The following is a 23,051-nucleotide window of genomic DNA, read 5'->3' as shown; positions in this document are numbered from 1 at the left end:
AGGAGATCTAATTGTGAATTAACTTTCCCCGAGAGGTACAGCACAGACACCCTCAGATGCATGAATTTCCTCAGAATCAGTTAGACAAAGCAGACACTAGCAACATTCCTCACCTTCTCCTGTGCTTTACAGTGAAGACATGAGAGAGAAAAAAGTAGGGGCGCATAATGAGAGTAAATACGGTAGTAGGTTCATTTGCTAGTTGGAGCTCTGGACTTGGGACTTAGGAGTGCCAGATGGGGGCCATGCAGAGCCTATGTCTGACCTGGACTGAAATGTAGGTGAGAGACAAGATTGGCTCACATCCTAGGAAATAACCCATAACTAGGGAAGAGGAAGCACTGCCTTACCTTCAACAGGAGCCACAGCCTCTGCCCAGGCAAATTGTGCTCTACTGCGAAAAGCATAATTTTAAGGTAATGTTCCAGTCTTCACCAAGGCAGCGACTTCAGGGGTACAGAGGTTTTGATTGATCCTTTGTTCCTAGTTATTCAAAGTGGATCCCAAAGGAGAAGTCACAGCAAAGAAGTTGCCACCAAGCAGGTATGGATTTCTTTCTTTCTCTTTTGCTGGGGGCAGACTGCACACCCACCCCCCAGCTCTCTGCAAAAGAAGTGTGGGAGCACAACTGTATCTTAACATTTGAGAGCAGCATCAGAGAGGGTTGTATATCCCGTTGGCCTTGCTGCTGTTCACATTTCCAGGATGGAAAAAAACATGAAGATAATCATTTAATACAGAGTTCCATTAACCATGCTCCCTGATTATGCAAGTATCTCCTAAAGAAACAATCACAGTGGAAACGTCAATCTTGTATCAGCCACGATGAGTCACACATACAATCGGCCCCCTCTCCGTTGCAGGGCTGGAGTCTCCAGATCCAGAAAATATCAAGGTGCGGGGACTGTGGGAGCTGGGAACGACTCAGCCCTGTTCCTGTAGGCCACTGGGGGAACTGGCAGCCCTTGGGACCAGGCTGAGACTCGGCAGCAGGAGTTGTAGGGCCTCACCACCTCAGTGAGGGGTCCCTCAGGGGCTTTTCCAAACCCCTACCCAGTCCTAGGGCCTAGTTGGCTTTGGGCCAGTGAGGTTTCTACCTTTACTTGCCAGAGTACACACCTTGTCCCACAGGACAAAAACCTCTCCTACATGTGCTTGTAGAAGCCCTCCTTCTTCCCATACTACAGCCCATCCTGATTGAGGCTATAGTCAGAGGCTTTAAGACAATACCTTATCTGGGGATGGTCAGGAGTCACCTCTGAGGCCACTGAACCTTGATTCAGTGAGTCAGCTGTGACAGGCACTATACCACTCCCACATGGGGTGGTTGTGAGGCTCTGCTGCTGGGAAAGTCAACGGTCAGCACCAAGACAGCCGAGGTGACTGGGTTATTTCCACTGGGATGGGCCTTTGATCTCTAATGATATGACCAGAGTCCAAATATTCTAAGCAAGGCCCCAGAGGCTACTGCTTAATTAGTTATCTAATAGGAAAGATTAATTTTTCCATATACCGAAAATACTCATTTTTAAAATATACTTGAAAAATATGTGTTAGTTGTATAATGAACAATCTAAACCAGGGGTTGGCAAATTATGGCTTACAAGCCAAATCAGAACCACCAACTATTTTTGTAAATACAGTTTTATTAGAACACAGCCATGCTCGTTAATTACATATCGCCTACAGCTGCTTTTGCCTTAGGACGGCAGAATTGAGTAGTTGCAAAAGAGACAGTATAGCCCCCAAAGCCTAAAATGTTAACTATCTGGCCCTTTACAGGAAAAGTTTGCCAACTCCTAGTCTCAAACTATCAACTTACTCTTCAATTATTATGGAACAAACATAATAAACAACCACAAAACTGATTAAACTATTGTTAGTAGGTAATAGCTTTTTAAATGGATGTAACACATGATTACTTACTCTTTGTAAAATGATGAATCATAAAGTTAAAAATAGGACTACCTTATGATCCAGCAATTGCACGACTAGGTATTTACCTAAAGGATACAAAAATACTGATTTGAAGGGACACATGCACCCTAATATTTATAGCAGCATTATAAACAATAGCCAAATTGTGGAAAGAGCCCAAATGTCCATCAACTGATGAATGGATAAATAGGGTATGGTATACATACAATGGAACATTACTCAGCCATCAAAAAGAATGAAATCTTGCCATTTGCAATGACGTGGCTAGAGCTAGAGAGTATTATGCTAAGCGAAAAGAAGTCAGAGAAAGAAATACCTTATGACTTCACTCATAGGTGGAATTTAAGAAACAAAACAGATGAACATAGAGGGAGAAAAAAGAGAGGCAAACCATAAAATAGACTCTTAACTATACAGAACACACTGAGGGTTGCTTTAGGGGAGGATGGGCTACATGGGTAATGGGCATTAAGGAGAGGCACTTGTGATGAGCACTGGGTGTTAAATATAAGTGATGAATCACTAAATTCTACTCCTGAAACCAATATTGCACTATATGTTAACTAAAATTTAAGTAAAAACTTGAAACAATAAGTAAGTAAGTAAGTAAGTAGGTAAGAATCAGCATAGATAAAGCTAATCTCCTTAAGCCAAAAGTAACTGCTATAACTAGTTTGGGGTATTTGTTGCCAGTCTCCTCTGCATTCACATACACATATGTGTACTAATAAGCCATTTGTTGTCATATTATTCTCATTCTATTTTTCCATTCAACAAACTTTTCATATCTGTTTTCCATATGGAGACTTTCCACACCTGTATGTAGCTCTACCTCCTTAACTTTATATGTATTATACATAGATTATGTGCATTTTAATTTTTGTTACTGTGAAATCCCCTCCATAGTGCCTGCACCAATTTATACTCCCACCAGCAGGGAATGATAGATACTGTTCCTCCACACCCTGATGCTTGCTATTTATTAAGCATTTTCCTGCTTACTAATGTGTCAGTTTGCCAGGCCTAATTTTTTTTTTGTCGTATTGCCTTTTCTTGGCCTTCCAGAACAATGCAGAGGAATAGTTAAGACCAAGCATAGTCTTAGGGATGATGTATACAGTTATGTGAATAGTACACTGCACAATTCTAAGGGTACCATTCATAAACCTTTAGAAGGTCTTAGGTTTTTTGTCACGTTTCTGATTTTAATTCATTTTTATTTCATGTGTGGACTCATATTTCTTGGAGACTGCTCTGTCCGACTCTTTGACACAGGAGTGTGTGTGGTGCCTTCTAAGTGGTATGATTTGAAGGGGACTGGGAAGAGTTCCTTATCACCCAATACCTCCTCATCCACCTGCCATACCTTCTAAACTTCTGTGAAACACCAAAATAACAATATCCAACTGGAAATTAAGATAAAGAGATATATCCAAATTGTTTATGTAATGTATGAAACAATTCTCCCGGGTCTCTATGAATGCCAAACTATAAAACCCTAGGCGATAAGAACATTGCACGTGTATGTAAGAGACAGTTCAATCAGAGGTCATTGTGTCGTGTTAAATATTGGAAGATGGTGCAGGGTGTGCTTTTGACTTGGGCTGATACCAGCTCTTGACCCTGATCTGTATCTAGGAACAAATTTTCTGACAGCTTGAATCTGATGACTGTACCCCAGGAAGAACAAAAGCCATGTTTCATTTATGGCCACCTAAAGATAGCAGCTGACTTTTCATATTTGAATTCGTGTAATGTGATCTTTGCTAAGTTCCTTCTGGGTGCCTGTCCCATGTCAGGGCCAAGGAGGGAGTCCTGTGCAGTATTTGATCCATTTTTAAAAAAACTTTATATGATCTCATTTTATCCCAGTGACTTTTGTGACAAAAAATGTAACTTACATAGTACATAGTGTATGCATTTGCACTACAGGAAGAATCAGAATAAAGGGAAAAGGAAGTTCAATCACTTGTTGCCTTTGTGCCCTTGGACATACAGCCCCAGTTTCCTCAGTTGTAGACAGTAAGACCTGTCTTGCCCTGCTCAACTGTGGAAAGACCTCACTCTGCTTACCTCACAGGCACCTCACTTTGTAACAACAAAACCTGTGTAATAGGAGTTAATAAAATTTCTACCTTTTCCCTTCACCGAATAAAGCCAAGAGTTTGTAAGCTTCACTGTCAATTTCTTAGAAACCCAATTATTGTGAAAGTTTCCCTTTACCTGCTTTTTCCCCTCTTTACCCTCTGGCCAGTTCTGATATATATATACACACACACATACATATATTTCTGATTTTATACATTTATGTGTATAGATACATACATATATCTACACACATAAGATATATTATACATAAACATATGTGTATTATAATCCTGCTGCTTCCAATAGTTTCCATCCCTAAAATCATGAGTTCTGTATCATTTTCTCCTTCCACTTAGACTCCTTTTGGCTTCAAGTCCAAGTTGCCCACGCTTTCCTCCCCATAATCTTGGCGACCTAGTTCCAAAGCTTTTTGATTTGACTCATTTGAAGATTAAATGTATATTCTCCTCCTCCCCACCCCCTTTTCCTTGGAAGGAGCTGTCTCACCCCCAAATGTATATTGACTTTAGACAACAATTTACAAGGCCGGTTATTTCATATGTGTGTTTGATTACTTCCCCCATTTTCTAGAACCCCCAAAACGTTTGAATTGCCATACCCTCTGCCTTCCGCTCAGTCATCTTCTCCATCGTGTCCTTTTTGTGTCCAGCTGATTTTCTGTCTGGGTTAGTTGGATTTCTTAGGTCCTTACCACTCCAAGTGTGGACATAGACCAGCAGCACCAGCAGCATCCAGGAGCCTGTGGGAAAGAAGGCTCGGGGCCCACCCAAGACCCAGGGACTAGAACGTGCATTTAACAAGCTCCCCAGGTGATCTGTATTCACTTTAATGCTGGAGAACCTGCTCTGAAATTATATGCACGTGCTCTGGGTTCCCTTAACGTGGAATCTGAAGCAGACGAACAAGACAAGGCAGGCAGAAATTTTATCTTAACTGTCGCCGATTTCCAATGTGGTTGGAAAGCTAGGGTCGTTCAAGCTCAAGCGCAGCTGGACTGTGACCTGGTTATCTTTTTATTTCTCACTGTAGTGCTTTTAACTACTGTTGCTTCTTCTTTCCTTTACTTCTTTAACTCCTTTCCTCCTGCTTCATCTCTGCCCCTGCCGTCTGCTTCCTCACGGCCCTGCCTGGCTCCACAGCTGCCTTCTCTGTGTCAGGGCTGCCTGTGCAAAGCAGGACTGAGATATGTGGCCACTCACATCAGTCTACTATTTGGCCTTCCCTTTTAATATTCGTTAAATATTTGATCAACATTTATTTAGTGACAAGTCATGTTATTTATTTTTAAAAAAATTTTTAATGTCTATTTTTCAGAGAGAAACAGATAGACAGAGCGTGAGTGGGGGAGGGGCAGAGAGAGAGACACAGAATCGGAAGCAGGCTCCAGGCTCTGAGCTGTCAGCACAGAGCCCGATGCGGGGCTCAAACTCACAGACTATGAGATCATGACCTGAGCTGAAGTCGGACCCTTAATGGACTGAGGCACCCAGGTGCCCCACAAGTGATGCTGTTTTAAAAATTTATGGTAAAGGGGCACCTGGGTGGCACAGTCGGTTAAGCGTCCGACTTCAGCCAGGTCACGATCTCGCGGTCCGTGAGTTCGAGCCCCGCATCAGGCTCTGGGCTGATGGCTCAGAGCCTGGAGCCTGTTTCCGATTCTGTGTCTCCCTCTCTCTCTGCCCCTCCCCCGTTCATGCTCTGTCTCTCTCTGTCCCAAAAATAAATAAACGTTGAAAAAAATTAAAAATTTATGGTAAAATACAGATAAAATGTACTGTCTTAGCCATTTTTAAGTGTACAGTAATGCTAAGTATATTTATATTGTTGTGCAACCGATCCTTTTTCATCTGATAAAACTAAAACTCTACCCTTTAAACAACTCCTTATTCCTCTCTTGCTCCAGCCCCTGGCAACCATTCTCCTACCTTTTTATACTTTATTGAGAAATAACTGCAAATAAATTTGTATATATTTAAAATGTACGTGATGATTTGCTATACATATACATTTTAGAATGATTACCAACATCGGAATAATTAACGCATCCATCACTCCACACAGTAGACATAGTTAATTAACTCTGTGTGTGTGTGCGTGTGTGTGTGCATGTGTGTGTGGTAAGAATGCTTAAGATCTACTCCCAGCAGCTTTCAAATAAATAATACTGTATTATTAGCCAACTGACTACATTAACAATGCTGTATTATTAACTATAATGCCTATACATTGCCGCCATTCCACTTTCCGTTTCTATGAGGTTAGCTTTTTATTAGTTTAGGTATCTCGTACAACTGGAACCATATAGTACTTGTCCTTTTGTGACTGGCTTATTGCATTAGCGTAATGTCCTCAAAGTTCGTCCATGTTGTAGCCTGTGTCAGAATTCCCTTCCTTTTCAAGGCTGAAAATATTGCATTATATGTATATATCACATTTTGTTTGTCCATTCATCTGTTGGTGGACACTTTGGTTGCCTCCACCTGTGTTGTGAATAATGCTGCTGTGAACGTGGGTGTGCAAATATCTCTTCAAGACCCGGCTTTCAATCCAGAAGTGGAATTGCTGGATCATATGGTTCTATTTTTAACTTTGGGGGGAACCACCATACTGTTTTCCACAGTGGCTGCACCATCTCCCATTCCCACTAGCAATGCACGAGGGTTCTAATTTCTCCACATCATTGCCACACACTTGTTATTTTCTGGGTTTGTGACAGCAGCCATCCTAATGGGTGTAAAGTGAGGTCCCATTGCATTTCCCTAACGATTGTTGCTGGGCATCTTTTCATATATTTGTTGGTGAGTGATTTTTTTTTTTTTTTGATGCAGAAGGTGTATCAAGTACTTCATGGTCAAAATAAGTAATTTATTCTGTGCCGTGTTCCAAACCAGACAACTTCTTAGAAGGCATGTTTAAGTGTTTCGATAATATTCTACTCATTCCATGAAAACAGCCCTACACCACACATGATTCTGCTTCTGACTCTGTCTGCCAATTTTAGCAGGTTATTCAGGGTTGTCCAGAGGCTTCTCCTCAGGTGGTTGGCTGCAGTGGCCCAGCGTGACAGGCATACGAGTGCCCCCCCGATTACTCCACAGGGACTAGTTTGCACGGTCAAGGAGTGCTTAAATCTCTGCCTCAGGGTGATGATGACCTCAGTAGGAAAGGAAACAGCTTATGATTTACTTCATTTCTGATTTGTTCTAGCAACATTTTGATACCCTTTGAATACGGTGGCTCCCTTGTCAGCAGCCCAGTCAGTCAGCCCTTTAAGTTGCTGTGTCTGTATATCTGCATTCAGTGTCACTAGGAGAGGATCTCAGTGGGTCACTGGATCACTTGTCCCTGAGAGAGAGCAGTAACCCCATCCTTCACAGGCACCCAGAAAGTCTATGGACCCTTTGTTCAGGTTCCTGGACCTGGTCCCACCCGGAGCCCCTCTGAGGGCGTTGTGAATGGGGTGGGCCTGCTTAGCATCCTCTTGCTGCGAGGTCAGGCTGGGTGAATTTAGGAGTCTCCTTTATGAGGACAGAGATGGGAGGCTGTGAATACTTGTCTGCAACATCATTTCTTCTCATGTAATTGTCTCACAAATGTTGGCATTTTATCTGACACATCTTATCTTCTTCTGATGTGAGGGGACAGGGGAGGGGTAATGCTTTTTTCTACCAAAAGCTTTCCTTGATCTCTGTGCTTAAAAAAAGTTATTTAGTGGGTGTCCTTTCAACACCCCAGATCTGACTTTAACTCCCACACTGCTGCCAATCCCTTCTCTTCGAGCCAGAGTCCACTCTTGCCCCTTCAGACTTACCAGACAGAAACAGAAGCTTCAATCCTTGTCACTGAAGAAGATTAAAGAGTTAATGGTGCAGCAGGGAGGCAGGAGAGGGTCAACCACAGGCGAAGCAGTCCCACTGTGCCCGATCAATGGAAGGGGCCTCTCTAAAGACTTCCTGTTTTGCCATTTTTGTCAAGGCATTTGGTCCTGACCTCAGCATCAGCCTGTAACACAGAGAAGACTGAGCAGCCAAGGCTCTGCTGGCCGGTCTGAGATGTGGTCCCTCCTGGAGACACCAGCAAGTTGTGTAGCTTAGTTTACAGGAGCAACAGAACCAGAGAAGAGATTGATTTTAGCTAAGGAAGCTTAAACTTCTGGGCCCCTTACTTACATAGGCTTCTTCCCACAGTCATGTGTTTTTGTAACATTTTCAAAAGGAAGATATTTAAGCATGGTTGTTTTGAGACGATTTCTACTCCACTGTCCTATTTCCCCTGAAGTCAGGGGTTGATAGAAGTTGGCAATGGGCTCATTGGAGATTAGTTTAGGGGCAGCTGAGTTGGGGATACGTGTAGTTTGGGTGTATTCACATGGTGGTGGTTACTTGCGTGTGAAGTTGAGTTACTGCTACCCATCCAGTGTAGCAATGGGTCCCAGGAATGCCCCACTCTGCTGCTCGTCCACTATCACTGCAGGTGGCCAGCACAGGCTAAAGGAGGGGAATGAGGTTTGAAATGTGTGGAGCCAGAACCTAGACCGTGCAAAATTCTTCCCTATATGAACATTTATATGAAAGAATTTTGATAGAGGTCTTCTTAAGTTTGACAACAATCCTCAGCTAGATGGGAAGATGAAAAATTTCCCGTTATAATAAAAAGCAAATTTTGACCAGTGATGCTAGAGGAAAAACTTTATTATCTTTCTGTTCTTGGTATAAAAAATGACATTACAAAATCATTGTTATTTGAGGGGAATAATTTGCTTTCTATTGCTGCTGCAATATTACCACAAACTTGGTGGCCTGATATAAAATTTATTATCTTATAGTTCCAGATGTCAGAAGTCCAAAGTCAGTATCACTGACTGAAAATCAAGGTGTTGTCAGGCTGGTGCCTTCTGGAAGGTCTAGGGGAGAATCTGTTTCCTTGTCTTTTCCAGTTTCTAGAGACTGCCCAGATTCCCTGGCTCATGGCCCCTTCCTCCATCTTCAAAGCCAGCAATGTAGCATCTGAGACCACATCTCAGACCAGCCGGCAGAGACTTCGCTGCTCACTTTTCCACTGTCACATCTCTTCCTCTGACCAAACCCAGGAAAGTATCTCTGACTTTCAGGATTCATGTGATTATATCAGGCCCACACGGTTACTTCTGGATAATCTCCCTATTTGAGGTCTGTACCCTCAATCACATCTGTAAAGACCCTTCTGCCATATAAGGAAGCACATTCACGTGTTCTAGGGATTAGGACCTGGATATCTTTGGGGGCCATTGTTCTGTTTCCCACAAAGGACAATATTAATATTTGTAATTCATTGTGATTTCCTTTCTTAATCTTTCTCACAAATACATATTCTCTTTGGTACCTAATTATGTATTTGCAATGAGTATTCTTTTTCTTGAAGAAGACCCCCTCCAGTTGTAGAAGCCTCAGACCCCACATAATCTAACTACTGCCCACCTCTGCTTGCCCATTGACTAAGTTGAGAATTTGGTGAACGTTCCTCCACACCAGCTGGGCAGAGTCTGTCCTTGGCTGGGTGGTTCTGCTCATGGACCAGCGAGGGAGCCAGGGAAGAGCAAGAGAGGATAGTGCCCGTGTCTCACACGGTGACCCTGGAGAATCACTTACTGAGCAGAGTGCAGCGTGTGGACGTGCAGGAAGGGACACCCTGGTGGAGGTGGAGCTCCGGGGTTGCATATGGAGGGCAGTGGAAGAGCCTCTGAACCGCTGGACTGGGAACTTAGTGAATGCCCTGCTTTGGCAACTGCCATGGTGCTCTTCTCAACAGAAGCAGGGCACCCAGTACACTCTTTCCCTCCTGTTTGTCAATCCAAGACCATCATGTCCAGCTTTCTGTGGGATTCTTTTCTGGTCCCAATATTAACCGAAGTCTCTCTTGCTCCTTCCATAGCAGATACTTAACTCACATTTCCTTTAGACTTTCCCTCCACTGTCGCCTTGGGATGCATCACTCTCCTTCCTTTCTCTCTCCCCAAGTTCAGACTTGTCTTCCCTGTAGCACCATTTTCCAGCATGCTCAGATTACCAAGCCATGGAGGAACAGGCACAATGCCCAGAACAAACACAACTGGATTCAATTGAAACTGCATATTTAATTAGTCTTATTAAATTCACATGAAAGAGAGATGTGGCTGACATACCAGTCACCAAGTTATTGTAATTTTCCTGTCTACAGGGCACCATGCTGTAAGGACTGATGTAAGGGGGGAGTAGGGACAGAATTGCAGGCATCAGCTGGCACACCCATCCACCCCAGGTCAGATCTATTTCTAACAAAACTCTAGAGGTTCTGTTTCCATTATCTCTTGCCATGTAACAACCTCCCCAAAACTTACTCCCCCAAACCAGCCACGATTTTATTTTCTGTCATGATTCTGTGTTGGCAGAGCTCAGTCAGGAGTTCTGCTCCACATGACATCAGTAGGACACTTAACTAGGCTGGGACGTCCACAAGCGCTTGTTCAAATGTCTGGGGCTTGATGGGGATGGCTGGAAGGCTGGGGCAGCTGGGTCTTTGTCATCTGGTCGTGTCAAAGTTTTCCCTCTTCACATGGCCTCTCCGCATGGTCCCTTCAGGGGGTGATCACCCCAGCGGCATAGCTAAACTTTCTCACATGGTGGGTTAGGACTCCCCAAAGGGCAGAAGCAGAGGCTACCAGGCCTTGTGGCTTTGGCCCAGGACTGGCACAGTGTCACTTCTGACAACTCACTGGTTAAAGCAAGTCACAGGCCCTCCCGGATTCCTCACAGGAAAGGATGGCACTAAGGTGTGGCCAACAGGAGGGGTGGTTTTGTCGAGCATAGGTTTTTGGGAGCATAGCTGTCAGAGGGTCTCTGGGGCTTCCTGACCACATGAGAGACTGAACTGCAGAATGTACAAGATCTGTCTAGTTAACAGTAAGCTTAGGCCAAAGTAAAAGTTACACAAATGCTCTGAAATGAGTCTCTGGCATTAATCCTAATACCCCCTCATTACGGAACTGGAGAATGTATCAGTCAGACACAGCATAAAAGCTTCCTCCCCTTTGTCCCTTTGCGAAAAATTCTTTGTACGTGTAATTCTGCTGTAAGTTGTTTTTGCTGGCTCTTGTTCAGGCTGCTGTGTTCGTCTCTTGTTCATGATTTGTGAGTTTTTGCTCGTATTTCTTGAAAACTACTTGTATGATTCTTTGTGCCTAGGTGGAAAGTGGTTCCTCTAGAGAGGAGGAGTGTGTCTGCCTCTGAGGGTGTCTGGGAACACTGCCCACCCAAAAGCTCTTTAAATCGAATCCTTGGCTTCAGGTTTTTGGGAACACTCTGCATACACATTTTGTCAGCAAGCCCATTTGAGGTCAGGGTTATGATTTGAAAAATCAGGGCAGATTCTGTGCACACCGGTTCAGTTCAAGTTTCTGTCAGCCTATTTTATTTGCAGTTTTCTGGAGGGTCGGGGCTGCAGGACAGATTAGTTTCTAATTCGTCTTTACAGGTGAAACTGCTTGCTGTCATCTGTCATGCTGTTGGAAACAGAAACTCGAGTGTTGAAATTTTTTTTTAATGTTTATTTATTTTTGAGACAGAGAGAGACAGAGCATGAATGGGGGTGGGTCAGAGAGAGGGAGACACAGAATCCGAAACAGGCTCCAGGCCCCGAGCTGTCAGCACAGAGCCCGATGCGGGGCCCGAACTCACGGACCGCAAGATCATGACCTGAGCTGAAATCGGACGCCTAACCAACTGAGCCACCCAGGTGCCCCTCGAGTGTTAAAATTTTACTAAGGTTTTATTTGAGGTTTAGAAAAGGCAGCGTCATCTGTGGTGTGGCAGCCCTTCAGAATCAGTGCGCAGAGAAGCTTTTGAGAAGAGTCGTGAACGGGGCAGCTCCCCATTTCTGCTCACCGTCCTCTGTGCTCGTTCTAAGTACAGAATCCAAGTCACGCTGTCCGGGTGCAAGCTGCCTGGGGCGAGCCTCTTGAACACAGCTCTATTAATGGGTACAAGTTCTTTGATTATTCACTCATGTCCCAGCTAGACTGGGACCTGGGCCATTTTCTTCCTGCTTCCTGAGCCTGGCTCCTCTCTGTCTTTCTCCCCATTTGCTTGGTTACTCAGTTGAAATCCCTCTTTCTGCACAGCTTTTAAGCTTTCTCTGGGAGCTTGGGCCACAACATGCCTGAGAGACTGTCTCCCTCGGGTCTCCCTAGTCCCAGACCATCTCCAGAAAGTGGGCTGTTCTATGGGCCTTTGACCAGATCATGGGCTCCTAATCTTAGTATATTCTGTAACTCAACCCAGATAGCCTTTTCTTTTTCCTTCTCATCTCTTCTCCTTCCCCTTCTCTCTCCATTGTGCTTGCTCAACGTGCCAGGGCCCTATTATTGTATACACAATGCCATGGTTACATCTCTCTTGATAACAAGTCTAACCCACCCCCAAATCTTCCACCTGGGGTCAGCTCTTGGGTCCACAGAACCACATGTGAGCGACCACAGTGAGGACTGCCTCAGCATGTCTCTGTCCAGCCCTTTCATTCCCTGTGGTTTTTTCACTTGTAGCCCAAGAGGCCCGGCAGCCAACCTGGAGGAGAGACCTGGAGAAAGCTGGAAACATGCTGCCCTTATGCACTGTGAAGCCGCAGATTCAGCTCCTGGGAAGCCTGCCGTCAGCACACTTGAGGGAGATGGGAGTCCCCAAATCTGCCGTGTATGCGGGGACAAGGCTACTGGCTACCACTTCAATGTCATGACATGTGAAGGATGCAAGGGCTTTTTCAGGTAGTTACCTGCCAACATTTGCCCACCTGCCACCTCCGACACTGGGTCATGTCTGATGGGGTTCTGCATTACCTGCTAGGCACTGCTTCAGGGCCTCAGCTTGACCTATCTCCCGGGAGTGTGGGGCAGTGGCCCATTCAAAAGCCTCCTAATGTTCCAAGAGAGCCATGACTATGTCAGGGGAATTCATCTTCCATCTTCCTACCCTACGTGGGAAAGGGCCCCTCTCATTAAGATATGCCTTTGTTTCTCCATGTGTTCTTGAATAAAATGGAGAATCAGTTCACAAAAGAGGAAAGCCAAACTGCAAGTACTCAAACCAGCTTTAGGGAGTGACTGTTAAGTAAAGAAAGGCATAAAAGAAAAGAAGAGTAGGACAAAGCAATCTCATCTAGAAGCAGGGAAATGGGGAGGTCCAAAAAAATTAAGGATTAAGAAGCTCCAGGCCAGAGCAAGACAGGCCTGGACAGAAGGGCTCACATTGTTCCAAGTGAAGAAAGATTGAGGCCGAAGCTCCATGCAGGGCCCAGATGGGAGAAAGAGCAGCTGACCAGGAAAGCAGAGCCAGAGAGAGAATGTGTGAGGAGGGATTCCCAGTCTGCCCTCAGGGCCAGGTATGTACACAGCAGCTCCCACCTAGGGGCCCGCTCAGGACCCTCCTGAATTCCCAGGACAGCCAGCCTGACTTGGTCCTCTGCAGAGTTCTTCCTGGTGGCCGGACATGTGAATGGACATGGACCCCAGAGCCAGGACCCACCCTAGGATCCCTAAGATGGGCCGCCAGTCAGCATGTCGTGGGTGGGGGGCCAGAACGCACGGGGGGTTGCGGGGGACTTCCAGGGAGGCCCTGAGGCAGCTTCCGCATCTCCCAAGTGAAGAAGCACGGGCTTTGGGGCTGACGTGGTGAAGCCTCACCTGCTCTCAGGTCCCACGGGGTGAGGCGTGGCCAATGCCCGTCAAGGGCACCCGTGTTCCAGCGAGAAATGAACGTGGCGTTGTACGGATTGTAGCAGAGTGCAGAGTGAAATGTAGCTTGGAGCCCCCCAGCCTGGGAAGCTTGGGTATTCCCCGAACCTACCTTTTGCTCTTTGTTCTCTCACAGGAGAGCCATGAAACGCAACACCCGGCTGAGGTGCCCCTTTCGGAAGGGCGCCTGCGAGATCACCCAGAAGACCCGGAGACAATGCCAGGCCTGCCGCCTCCGCAAGTGCCTGGAGAGCGGCATGAAGAAGGAGAGTGAGCGGCGGGAAGTGCCTTGGGCGGGTGTGGGCTGGGGAGCACCACTGAGTCCGGGGTGGGGGGGGGCAAGTAGGAAGGGAGCGTGGGGACGTGTATGAGCACGTGTACAGACATGCGCCGTGAGCGTGCACGTGTCAGCCCGTGGCCTGGGTGCCGCAGGCGAAGTCGGGCAGAGCTTGTGGGCCATCTGCCCGCACCACCACGGGCCCTTTCTGGAGGGACTTGACGGGTGCAGGGCATCTTTATTCTCTGCTCCAGCAGGTGTGGTGGGCATCTCATGCCCCTCGCTCCCCTCAGGTGCCCTTGCATGATTCTTTTTGTCCCCTTCATAAGTGTCCTAATGGTGTTTTAGCAAAATTGGGCAAGGTGATTTTGGGAGAAGGAAGTCAGAGACCCATGGTGTGATATGACCTCCAACCTTCCAGCAGCGGGTGCCCATCAGCCTCCCAAACCTGGTGTCCTACAGAGGAACTGTTTGCAGACAGGTGCCAGAGGATGCTCTCATTCTACCTGCCAAGCTTTGGTGTTATAATTGTGTTCCCAGGTCACTGAGTTCAAAGCTAATCGGGAAAAGGCTGGAAGCTTCTGGTGTATATTTTTCTCCACTCGTCACAGAGTAGGCAGCCTCTTTCAGGGGACAAGTTCCCTGGGCATGTGGACAGAAAGCAAGTCTCTCCCCTGGCTGTCTCTGCTGTTCCTCACACCAACCCCACATCTTTGCTCTGCACACATAAGTGGGCTCCAGAAATCCACGGAAGGCCCTAAGGCTCCAGGCTACATAGGAAGTGGCTGGAGTTGATATTTCTTGCTAAGCAGTGGCCCCAGCTCGCTAGGGTCTTGGAGACCCAGATACCTTGGGGGACTCTGAGGAGTCTTATTGGTATCTAATCCACCAAGAAAAAAAAATACTATCAGGTGCCACTGACCACTTATTACGTGCCAGGAGCTCTGCTAGGCATTTTCCACCCAATGCCTCATCGTAGCAATGGTGTGAGGTGAGCATTGCCACTCCATATTATGAAGAAGGAAACTGAAGCCAAGAGCCGGTAAGGAGCTTGCTCAAGGTCACGGCTAGTAAATGGCAAAGCTGTCGTGCAAACCCAGCACCTTCTGATTCTGCGGCCCGAGTTCTTCCCACCGTTCTACAGCGTTGTCCCAAAACCCACTGCCGTGCACAGCACACCAGCTACACCTCATTCTCTCCCCTTAAGCAGGGGAGCCTGGGAAAGGCGGGGGTTTTGTCACCAGCACGTCCCCTCCTGCTGTCACAAAGTGCAGCCAAGCTCTAGCAGGTGCTTGCGCTTGCTTCTGGTTATCCCCACAGTGATCATGTCGGACGCGGCTGTGGAGCAGAGGCGGGCCTTGATCAGGAGGAAGAAGAGAGAACGGATGGGCACTCAGCCCCTGGAAGCCAAGAGTCTGACTGAGGAACAGCAGACAATGATCAGAGAGCTGATGGATGCTCAGACGAAAACCTTTGACACCACCTTCTCCCACTTCAAGGATTTCCGGGTATGAGGATTTCCAGTTGGCTCAGCCATTATGCTAGCTCTTCAAAACCCCAGTCTTGTGCCCAGGGGTTCTCAAAGAGTGGCTCCTGCCCCAACAGCAGCAGTGTCCCTCGGAAATTGTTAGAAGTGCCAGTTCTCAGATCCTCCCAGACCTGCTGTGTCAGAAACTCTGAGGGAGGGCCCAGCAGTCAGTGTTTTGACAGGAACCCCTAAGTGATTCTGACACAAGTTCAGGTTTGAGAATTTCTTTTCTCTCCCTCCACAGCAGGTAGCAATTGGGTCTGAGCCATAAATAGAGTTTTGGAAAGCTGAGTAGCCCCAGGGCCCTTGGCATTCAGGGCTTTATGAGGACAGGGTCAGGACCATGGGGGTGGCATTTGTGAACGGGTTTTACAGATTTAAGAAACATTTGTGACCCCAGCAACGTTAGCCATGTTTGATCCCAGTGCCCCCCTCCTCCTCTGTGCTCACAAGTATTTTGGGTGGCCTGCTCCATTCAGAGAGCTGGAAGTCAGTGGCCCCAGAAGTCTGTTATTTCTTTCTTTCTGTTTTTTTAATGTTTTTATTTATTTTTGAGAGAGAGAGAGAGACAGAGCGTGGACAAGGCAGGAGCAGAGAGAGAGGGAGACACAGAATCCAAAGTAGGCTCCAGGCTGTCAGCACAGTGCCCAACACGGGGCTTGAACTCACAAACCACAAGATCATGACCTGAGCCAAAGTCGGACGCTCGACCTACTGAGCCACCCAGGTGCCCCAGAAATCTGTTCTTTCTATCTGTAGCTCCCAGAACCTTCTTCCTAAGCCAGGCATGCTTGGAACACACCCATAGGTGGAGACCCCTTACCTCCTACTAAGAAGAGAGCAAACTCATTTCAGACCAGACAGGATGTGAGGGAACATGGACAGGCAGATCGAGAAAGTGCACCACCCGACAGCGGAAGCCCAGAGAGAAGAAACAAGTGCTCTGTGTGTGTGTGTGTGTGTGTGTGTGTGTGTACCTGCTGTTGTGCGTCCTCTCAGGCTGCAGCTGTGGCTGTGCACACCCTCTGGGCCTGTGTGGAAACCTGTTTGGGAGAACACATGCCATCTTTCCTCTCCTCTCTTCACCTCCTGGCTCCTGTCCCAGCTGCCAGAAGTGCTCAGCAGCGGTCCTGGGATTCCGGAATCTCTGCAGACTCCATCGGGGGAAGACGCTGCCAAGTGGAGCCAGATCAGGGAGGATCTGTGCTCACTGAAGGTCTCTCTGCGGCTGCGGGGGAAAGATGGCAGTGTCTGGAACTACAGACCCCAAGCTGACAGCAGTGGGAAAGAGATCTTTTCCCTGCTGCCCCACATGGCTGACATGTCAACCTACATGTTCAAGGGCATCATTAACTTTGCCAAAGTCATCTCCCATTTCAGGTAGGACACAGGAGCTGGGTGAATGGTGTGGAAAGGAGCAGGCAGTGGCTAGCAGGTTCAAAGCGTGAAGGGTAGATCCCTCTGCATTTGGGAACCCACAGACCCTCCTTTATCTCTACCAGTCCTGCCCCCCCCCCCCCCCCGGCCTGAAGTACCTGGTACTGCTGGGAAGTGGAAGCCTCACCCTCTGGCTCATTAGCTTTAGACTGCAGGCCTGCCATGTAACCCAACTGTGCCTCAGCGTTCTCATCTGCTAATAACGCCCACTGCAAGGCTGTTGTGTGAAATAAGAAAACATCTTAAGAGCAGCCAGCACATACATGGTAGGCATTCAGATAGTAAAATCTCTTCCCTATTGCCCTGCAAAAGGGCAGGAGTTGGCCATCTCAAGTTGATGGTTCAAGAACAAAGAAGGAGTAGGAAGGAAAGGGAAGGAAGTCCAGCGGGAGAAAGGGAGAGACAGGAACAGACACCAAGAGAAGGTTGTGAAGGTCATGAGGAAGAGGGGTGGTCCTGAGAACCAAAGGCTTGGGCTCCCCACAGCTAGGTATGGGGACAATGATGGACAACTGAGGTAGGCAAGAACCCCTGGGACCTTCTGGTGTGGTGGCAACCATGGCCCCGTGATATGTAGTCTGTCAGGTCTGGACAGGCATATTCTTCAGTCCGAGCACTGGTCTTGCCAGGCCTGGTGAGCTACAGCTAAGTCACACATACAAGAAGCCCCTGATTCCATCAGTAGGCAGAGGGCAGGTCATATTCCAGGACCCCACCAGTTCCCCATGTGGCCCTGTGGGTGACACGCAGGCCTTATTTAATGGGGTGGCCACCGGTCAGATTGTAGCAAATTAGGTCGAGTAGGGAGAAAGGCCTACTTCCATGTGTGGATCTCGCAGATCCCCACTGACATCTGATGACCCACAATGTAACATCGAGGTGTGAGGTTACTTGCCATTTCTTGTGACCACAGTTGTGAGCACAGTCACCCTTAGAGGTACACATTAGTATCACCTTCTTTCTATCTACAAATAGAAAACTGAGGTTCACCCCAGTCACGGAACTTGCACAGGGTCACAGTTAATCAGAGAGGCCAGATTTGGAAGCAAAGAGTATAGAGTTCAAAGCCAGCTGCTTGCCAGGTCGTGAGCCAGGCACTGGGAGACTCGAGAGAATAGGATCAACTTCCTGAAATTATGGATCTAAAAGAAGGGAGGTGGTGCAAAAAACAAGGGACTGGATTTCCGATGAGACCAAAGCCAGGCCGAGGGCCCCCTCAAGAGCCAGCCTGACTGTCCTCCCTCTTGGGGTCCTACTGGGAACAGCCCTCAATGGGAAGCTGGGGGGTGGGCCTCTCAGATTGGGAGGTGTGTCAGTCTATCCAGGAATGTCAGAGGTGGCCACTGTGGCTAGGCCCGTATCAGTGTTGGGAGCAGGGCTTGCAGCATCCAGGCTGCCTGGAGAGAAGTGGCAGAAATTAAATCTAAAACAGACAGACAGCAAGAAGCAAATATTCCTGCTGCATGGGACTCATGCACTGGAGGGGGTGGCAGAGAGGAGCGATCTGCTCAGCTGCCGTGAGGGGAGAGAGTGGAGGCAATCCAAAAGCCAGGACTCCTCATGGGGCCAGGGCCCCTGCTACCTGCCCCTACCGGATTTCTGCATGATGGGAGGGGGCTGGCCCATAGACCCCGTGTGGAAGCTGGCGCCCCCCATCCTTGCTGCCAGGGACCTGCCCATCGAAGACCAGATCTCCCTGCTGAAGGGGGCCACCTTTGAGCTGTGCCAACTGAGATTCAACACAGTGTTCAACGCAGAGACTGGAACCTGGGAGTGTGGCCGGCTGTCCTACTGTTTGGAGGACACTGCAGGTGCCAGACAGATGCCTGCCCCCAGGGCAGAGGGAGGGAAGGACAGCCCAGGGGGAGGGGAGGAGCCACACCAGGATCTGGGCGTTTGGAACCAAGACCTTGGTGAGGGGAAGTCTGGGTCAGCTTCCTGAGGAGTTTGCTTGCCCTTCATGCCACACTCACCCACAGGTGGCTTCCAGCAGCTTCTCCTGGAGCCCGTGCTGAAATTCCACTACATGCTGAAGAAGCTGCAGCTGCATAAGGAGGAGTATGTGCTGATGCAGGCCATCTCTCTTTTCTCCCCAGGTGATGACCCCACCTGGCCTATGCGGCCACTTCCGCACCGCCCCCCCCCCCCCCCCACCGCTTGCTCACACCCCCCCTGGCTTAGCTATAGGAGGCAGCAACACCCCCAACCCCCACATCCCCCACCCTCCCCAGAGTGGGTCCCAACCAATGAATGGCCTTGCCCCCCAATTGCTGCTTGGCCAGGACCGGGACACTGGCTGGTTTTTCCATGGGTCAGTGGGGTGATAAATAGCCCTCCCAGTGCTACCCTTACTTCCTGGCCTGGGTGCCTCTGACTCTGGAAGGTGGTTGGCTGGCACTTTGCCCTCTCTGGGCGGAACTGAGCTTGTCTTCACCCCCACTGTCTTGCTGGCACCACACGGCCTTCCCCTCCCCACCAGACCGCCCTGGTGTGGTACAACGCAGTGTGGTGGACCAGCTGCAGGAGAGATTCGCCATCGCCCTGAAGGCCTACATCGAGTGCAATCGGCCCCAGCCTGCCCACCGGTGAGCAGCAAGCAGGGAGGGTATGAGGGGGTCCCTTCAGCAGCCCCATCCTCCAGCGCCCCGCCCCCTCCCCAGGCCTCTCTGGGAGGGCAGACTGGAGCCACTCATGGGGCAGCCTCTGATTGCTGGGGCTTTGGGGCCCTGCTCCGTGACCTCCAGTGAGGCCTCCTGCCCAGTCAGCCTGAGCTTCAGCCCAACTAGAGAAACCTGAGGAGGGCCAGAGGCCATGCCCAGCCATGGACATTGCTCCCTGGCTCACATCTGCCCTTTTACGCTCCTGTCAGCCAGGGACGGGAACAGCCAGGAATTCTCCTGAGGCTCCTACTGGGTCTTCTAGCAAGAGCCAGCAAGAACTGCAATGATAATAAAGATAACCGGGATAACAATAATGATGATAATAAGAAATACATTTGTATTGAGAAGTGTCAGCCCTGGTACCAAGCAGTTTACATGTATTGTCACCTTTAACCTTGAGAATAGCCCCATGGAGTGGGTGCCACCACTGTCCTGCGAGGGACTGGAGCCTCAGGGTCCAGAGCCAGCTGGGTTGGATCTGGAGCTAGCCCTGGGTGGATAAGTCCATGCCCCACACCTCTAGGAACAAACCCAAGCAAACAGGGTAGGAAACTTCTTGGTTTGTTCTGGTCACAAGCAAAGGAGGAAGCAAAGCTCAGGGCTTCACCAGATGGGGGTTTCCATCCCCTCAGCAGTCTCCATGACCTGGTGCCCAAAGGCCTCGGCCTTGAGGGGTGAAGGCCTGTACTGGGGATGCTGGCTGAGCCTAAAACCTCAAGTCCTTACTTGGCCTGCTTCAACTTTATTTTGAGCTCAGCATCTGGGATGCTGGGGGTGACCAGGTCTAGATTTGCTTGGTCCTCCCCTGTATGGAGCCAGGAGGCATCATGTGGAAACTAAGGCATAAGGTTTGTCTGAGACACTAGATACCAGGCTAGATGCAGGAAGGATCTTCAGGGCAGCCTGTAGTCCCTGCCTCCACAACTACTCCATTTGGTCCTGACCCACAGCCATTAGCCAAGGCAGTGATTTCTCCCCAGGATTGCCTTATGTACTTGGCCCCTGCAATGCCCGGATTTTCCCATGGAAATGTCTGTCTAGAAATGTCTGTCAAGCCCCATGCATTAAGGGCAAGTGGAGAGTGCAAATCCACACCTCAATCTCCCCAAGGCTTTTCTGCCCTTTTCTTCCACAGACTAAGGGAAGCTTCAGGAATTCAACTGAACCTTATCTCTTGGCTTGCCTGAGATGTTCTGAGATTAACAGAACATCCAAGCTCCAAACTTGTGCAACTTCAAAGCAGTCCCAGGGTTGGCGGATGGGGACAAGGGTGGGCTGCACCCCCAACTTTTCCTCTGGCTGGTCTGCAGGTTCCTGTTCCTGAAGATCATGGCCATGCTCACCGAGCTCCGCAGCATCAACGCCCAGCACACCCAGCGTCTGCTTCGCATCCAGGACATACACCCCTTTGCTACACCCCTCATGCGGGAGTTGTTCAGCATCACGGATGGCTGAGCAGCTGCCCCTGGGACGAGCCTCCATGGGGCAGCCAGAGCCCTCGGAGCTGCCATTCCTGGGGCTAGATAGATGGATACGGCTGAGAGCTGACAATGCCTTACAGGTCCTGCCTCCCCGGGGAATGCACAACCACCCCTCCGACAATGCTGCCTGGCATTCTTCAGGAAGGGGATAAGGGTCTCCCCAGCATGGAGAGTGAAGCCACATAGACACTTTGATGAAGAGTGCACTGGCCTATAGGTTGGGCCCGTCCAGAGGCGAGATCACCCTCCCCTTAGAAATGGCCCTGTGGTCTGGGGATTTAGTGTCATGGTGGGAGAGGGGAAGAGGTGACTGGGGCTGGACCATCTGGGAGTCTATGCTCGCACCCAAGTTCATTAGCTTCTTGGATGTTTCCACTGCTATCTCTAAGTATCCCTGTCTTTCCCACCCCACTCATTCCCAACCTGCAGCCTCTTGTCCTGAGCTGTTCAGTGAGTCCCAGGCCTGTGTTCATCAGCAGGTGCGTTTGTGTCTGTGAGAGAAGCTTGAAGGCCTGTAGCAAACGGCAGAAGCTTGTCATGACTTCTGTGTCTATTCTTCCTTCTTTCTGGGCACCTCATTCTGTGTCTCTGCATCCATTCAAACACATTAGTAAGCACCAACAGTTTGCAGCTCGCTGTGGGGTATACAATGCTGACTCAGACATGGTTCCCGACCTTCAATACTTTCAAGTTCAATCTAACAAAGCAGAAACACAAATAGCTTTGATCAAAAGCAGTGATAATTGACATAAGAAACACAAGGAATTTCTGTGAATGCCATGTGGGGTTCTGCATGCACTTGAGGACCCAAGTGAGGTATCTCTGGAACGTGTGTTCGTGGGACCGAACTGGCTGTGTGCATGTGTGTGCCTTGGTGTAGGTCTGCTCCGCATATGGACTGGGGCTTGGCTTTTCTCCTGAGGCTGGAACACAGGGGTGCTTTGTGTGACAAGGCTACACTGGCAGGCAGTTAACAAACCGTCTAGATACACATGCACCGTATGTTCCTGTTTACACGTCTGTTTTGAAAGCTACAGAGTATGAAAGTGTTTGCGTTGTTTATAGCCATTTTGACTAAAAATGTTTTTGCCCTTTGTGCAAATTATATTTTGACTAATTTCACAAAAGGCATTCTATACCCAAGGACAGGCTTAGCAAATAGGTTCCTGAGTTCAGTGTCAAATAAAGGCAAGAGGACTTAAATAACTTTTGGCTAGAGATGTAAACCTTTTTTTGCCTTCTTTTCTGGGGGAGAAAGAAATGTGGGGGTGGGAAAATAGAAGTATTATATTTCTTTACTACTTATTTTACTATTGCCCTTTACACATCTAAAGGCTATTGGTGTAAAAACATAAAAATGATTTCACCTGGTTTGCTCACGATTATTCCATGTAAAAACCATATAAAAATGCTACATCTCCCCAATTGTGTGTTTGTGTACATATATATAAAAAATTTAAACGTAGTAATTGAATTAATTTTAAATGTCTAATGTTTTGATGCAAATGAAGCTATAAGTGTTATAACTGAATTTTGAGGAACAGATACTTGTTTATCATTTTACAAGAAGGTGGCCAAACTTTGAGAACATAAGAAATCACTGATACTATAAATCAAGCAAGCATATTTCTTTCCACCCCTCCAGACTTATCAGCCTCTTCTGCATCAAGGATATAGAACACACTCATTTTTAGAAAAGAAACTGAGGAAAAAAGAGCTCCTCTCTCCAGATACAATGAATACAGATTTTGTTCCCGGGAATTTTGTCTAATTATACTCTTTTGGAAATATAAATTTCATTCAACTGTATTCATAAATCACATGCATCTCCTCTTCCCCCATTGAAATAATTTTGAGTGTGCTATGAATTCAAGAGCCCAGA

General features: G+C 48.0%; 1 protein-coding gene across 1 annotated transcript; it reads left to right on the top strand.

The window, feature by feature from the left end:
* The first annotated feature begins 825 nt into the window (after nt 1-825).
* NR1I2 (nuclear receptor subfamily 1 group I member 2) lies at nt 826-21,143 on the top strand. The gene is made up of 9 exons (XM_047874012.1): nt 826-938; nt 12,602-12,820; nt 13,923-14,056; nt 15,384-15,571; nt 16,697-16,971; nt 18,697-18,839; nt 19,008-19,124; nt 19,508-19,613; nt 20,999-21,143. Exons 1-9 carry the CDS (start codon nt 826-828, stop codon nt 21,141-21,143), a joined length of 1,440 nt encoding a protein of 479 aa, XP_047729968.1.
* The last annotated feature ends 1,908 nt before the right edge of the window (nt 21,144-23,051 follow it).

The sequence above is a fragment of the Prionailurus viverrinus genome, chromosome C2, assembly GCF_022837055.1.
Source record: "Prionailurus viverrinus isolate Anna chromosome C2, UM_Priviv_1.0, whole genome shotgun sequence".
Lineage (NCBI taxonomy): Eukaryota > Metazoa > Chordata > Mammalia > Carnivora > Felidae > Prionailurus > Prionailurus viverrinus.
The sequence above is the reverse complement of the archived record's forward strand: the minus strand, read 5'-3'. Positions and strand labels throughout refer to the sequence as shown.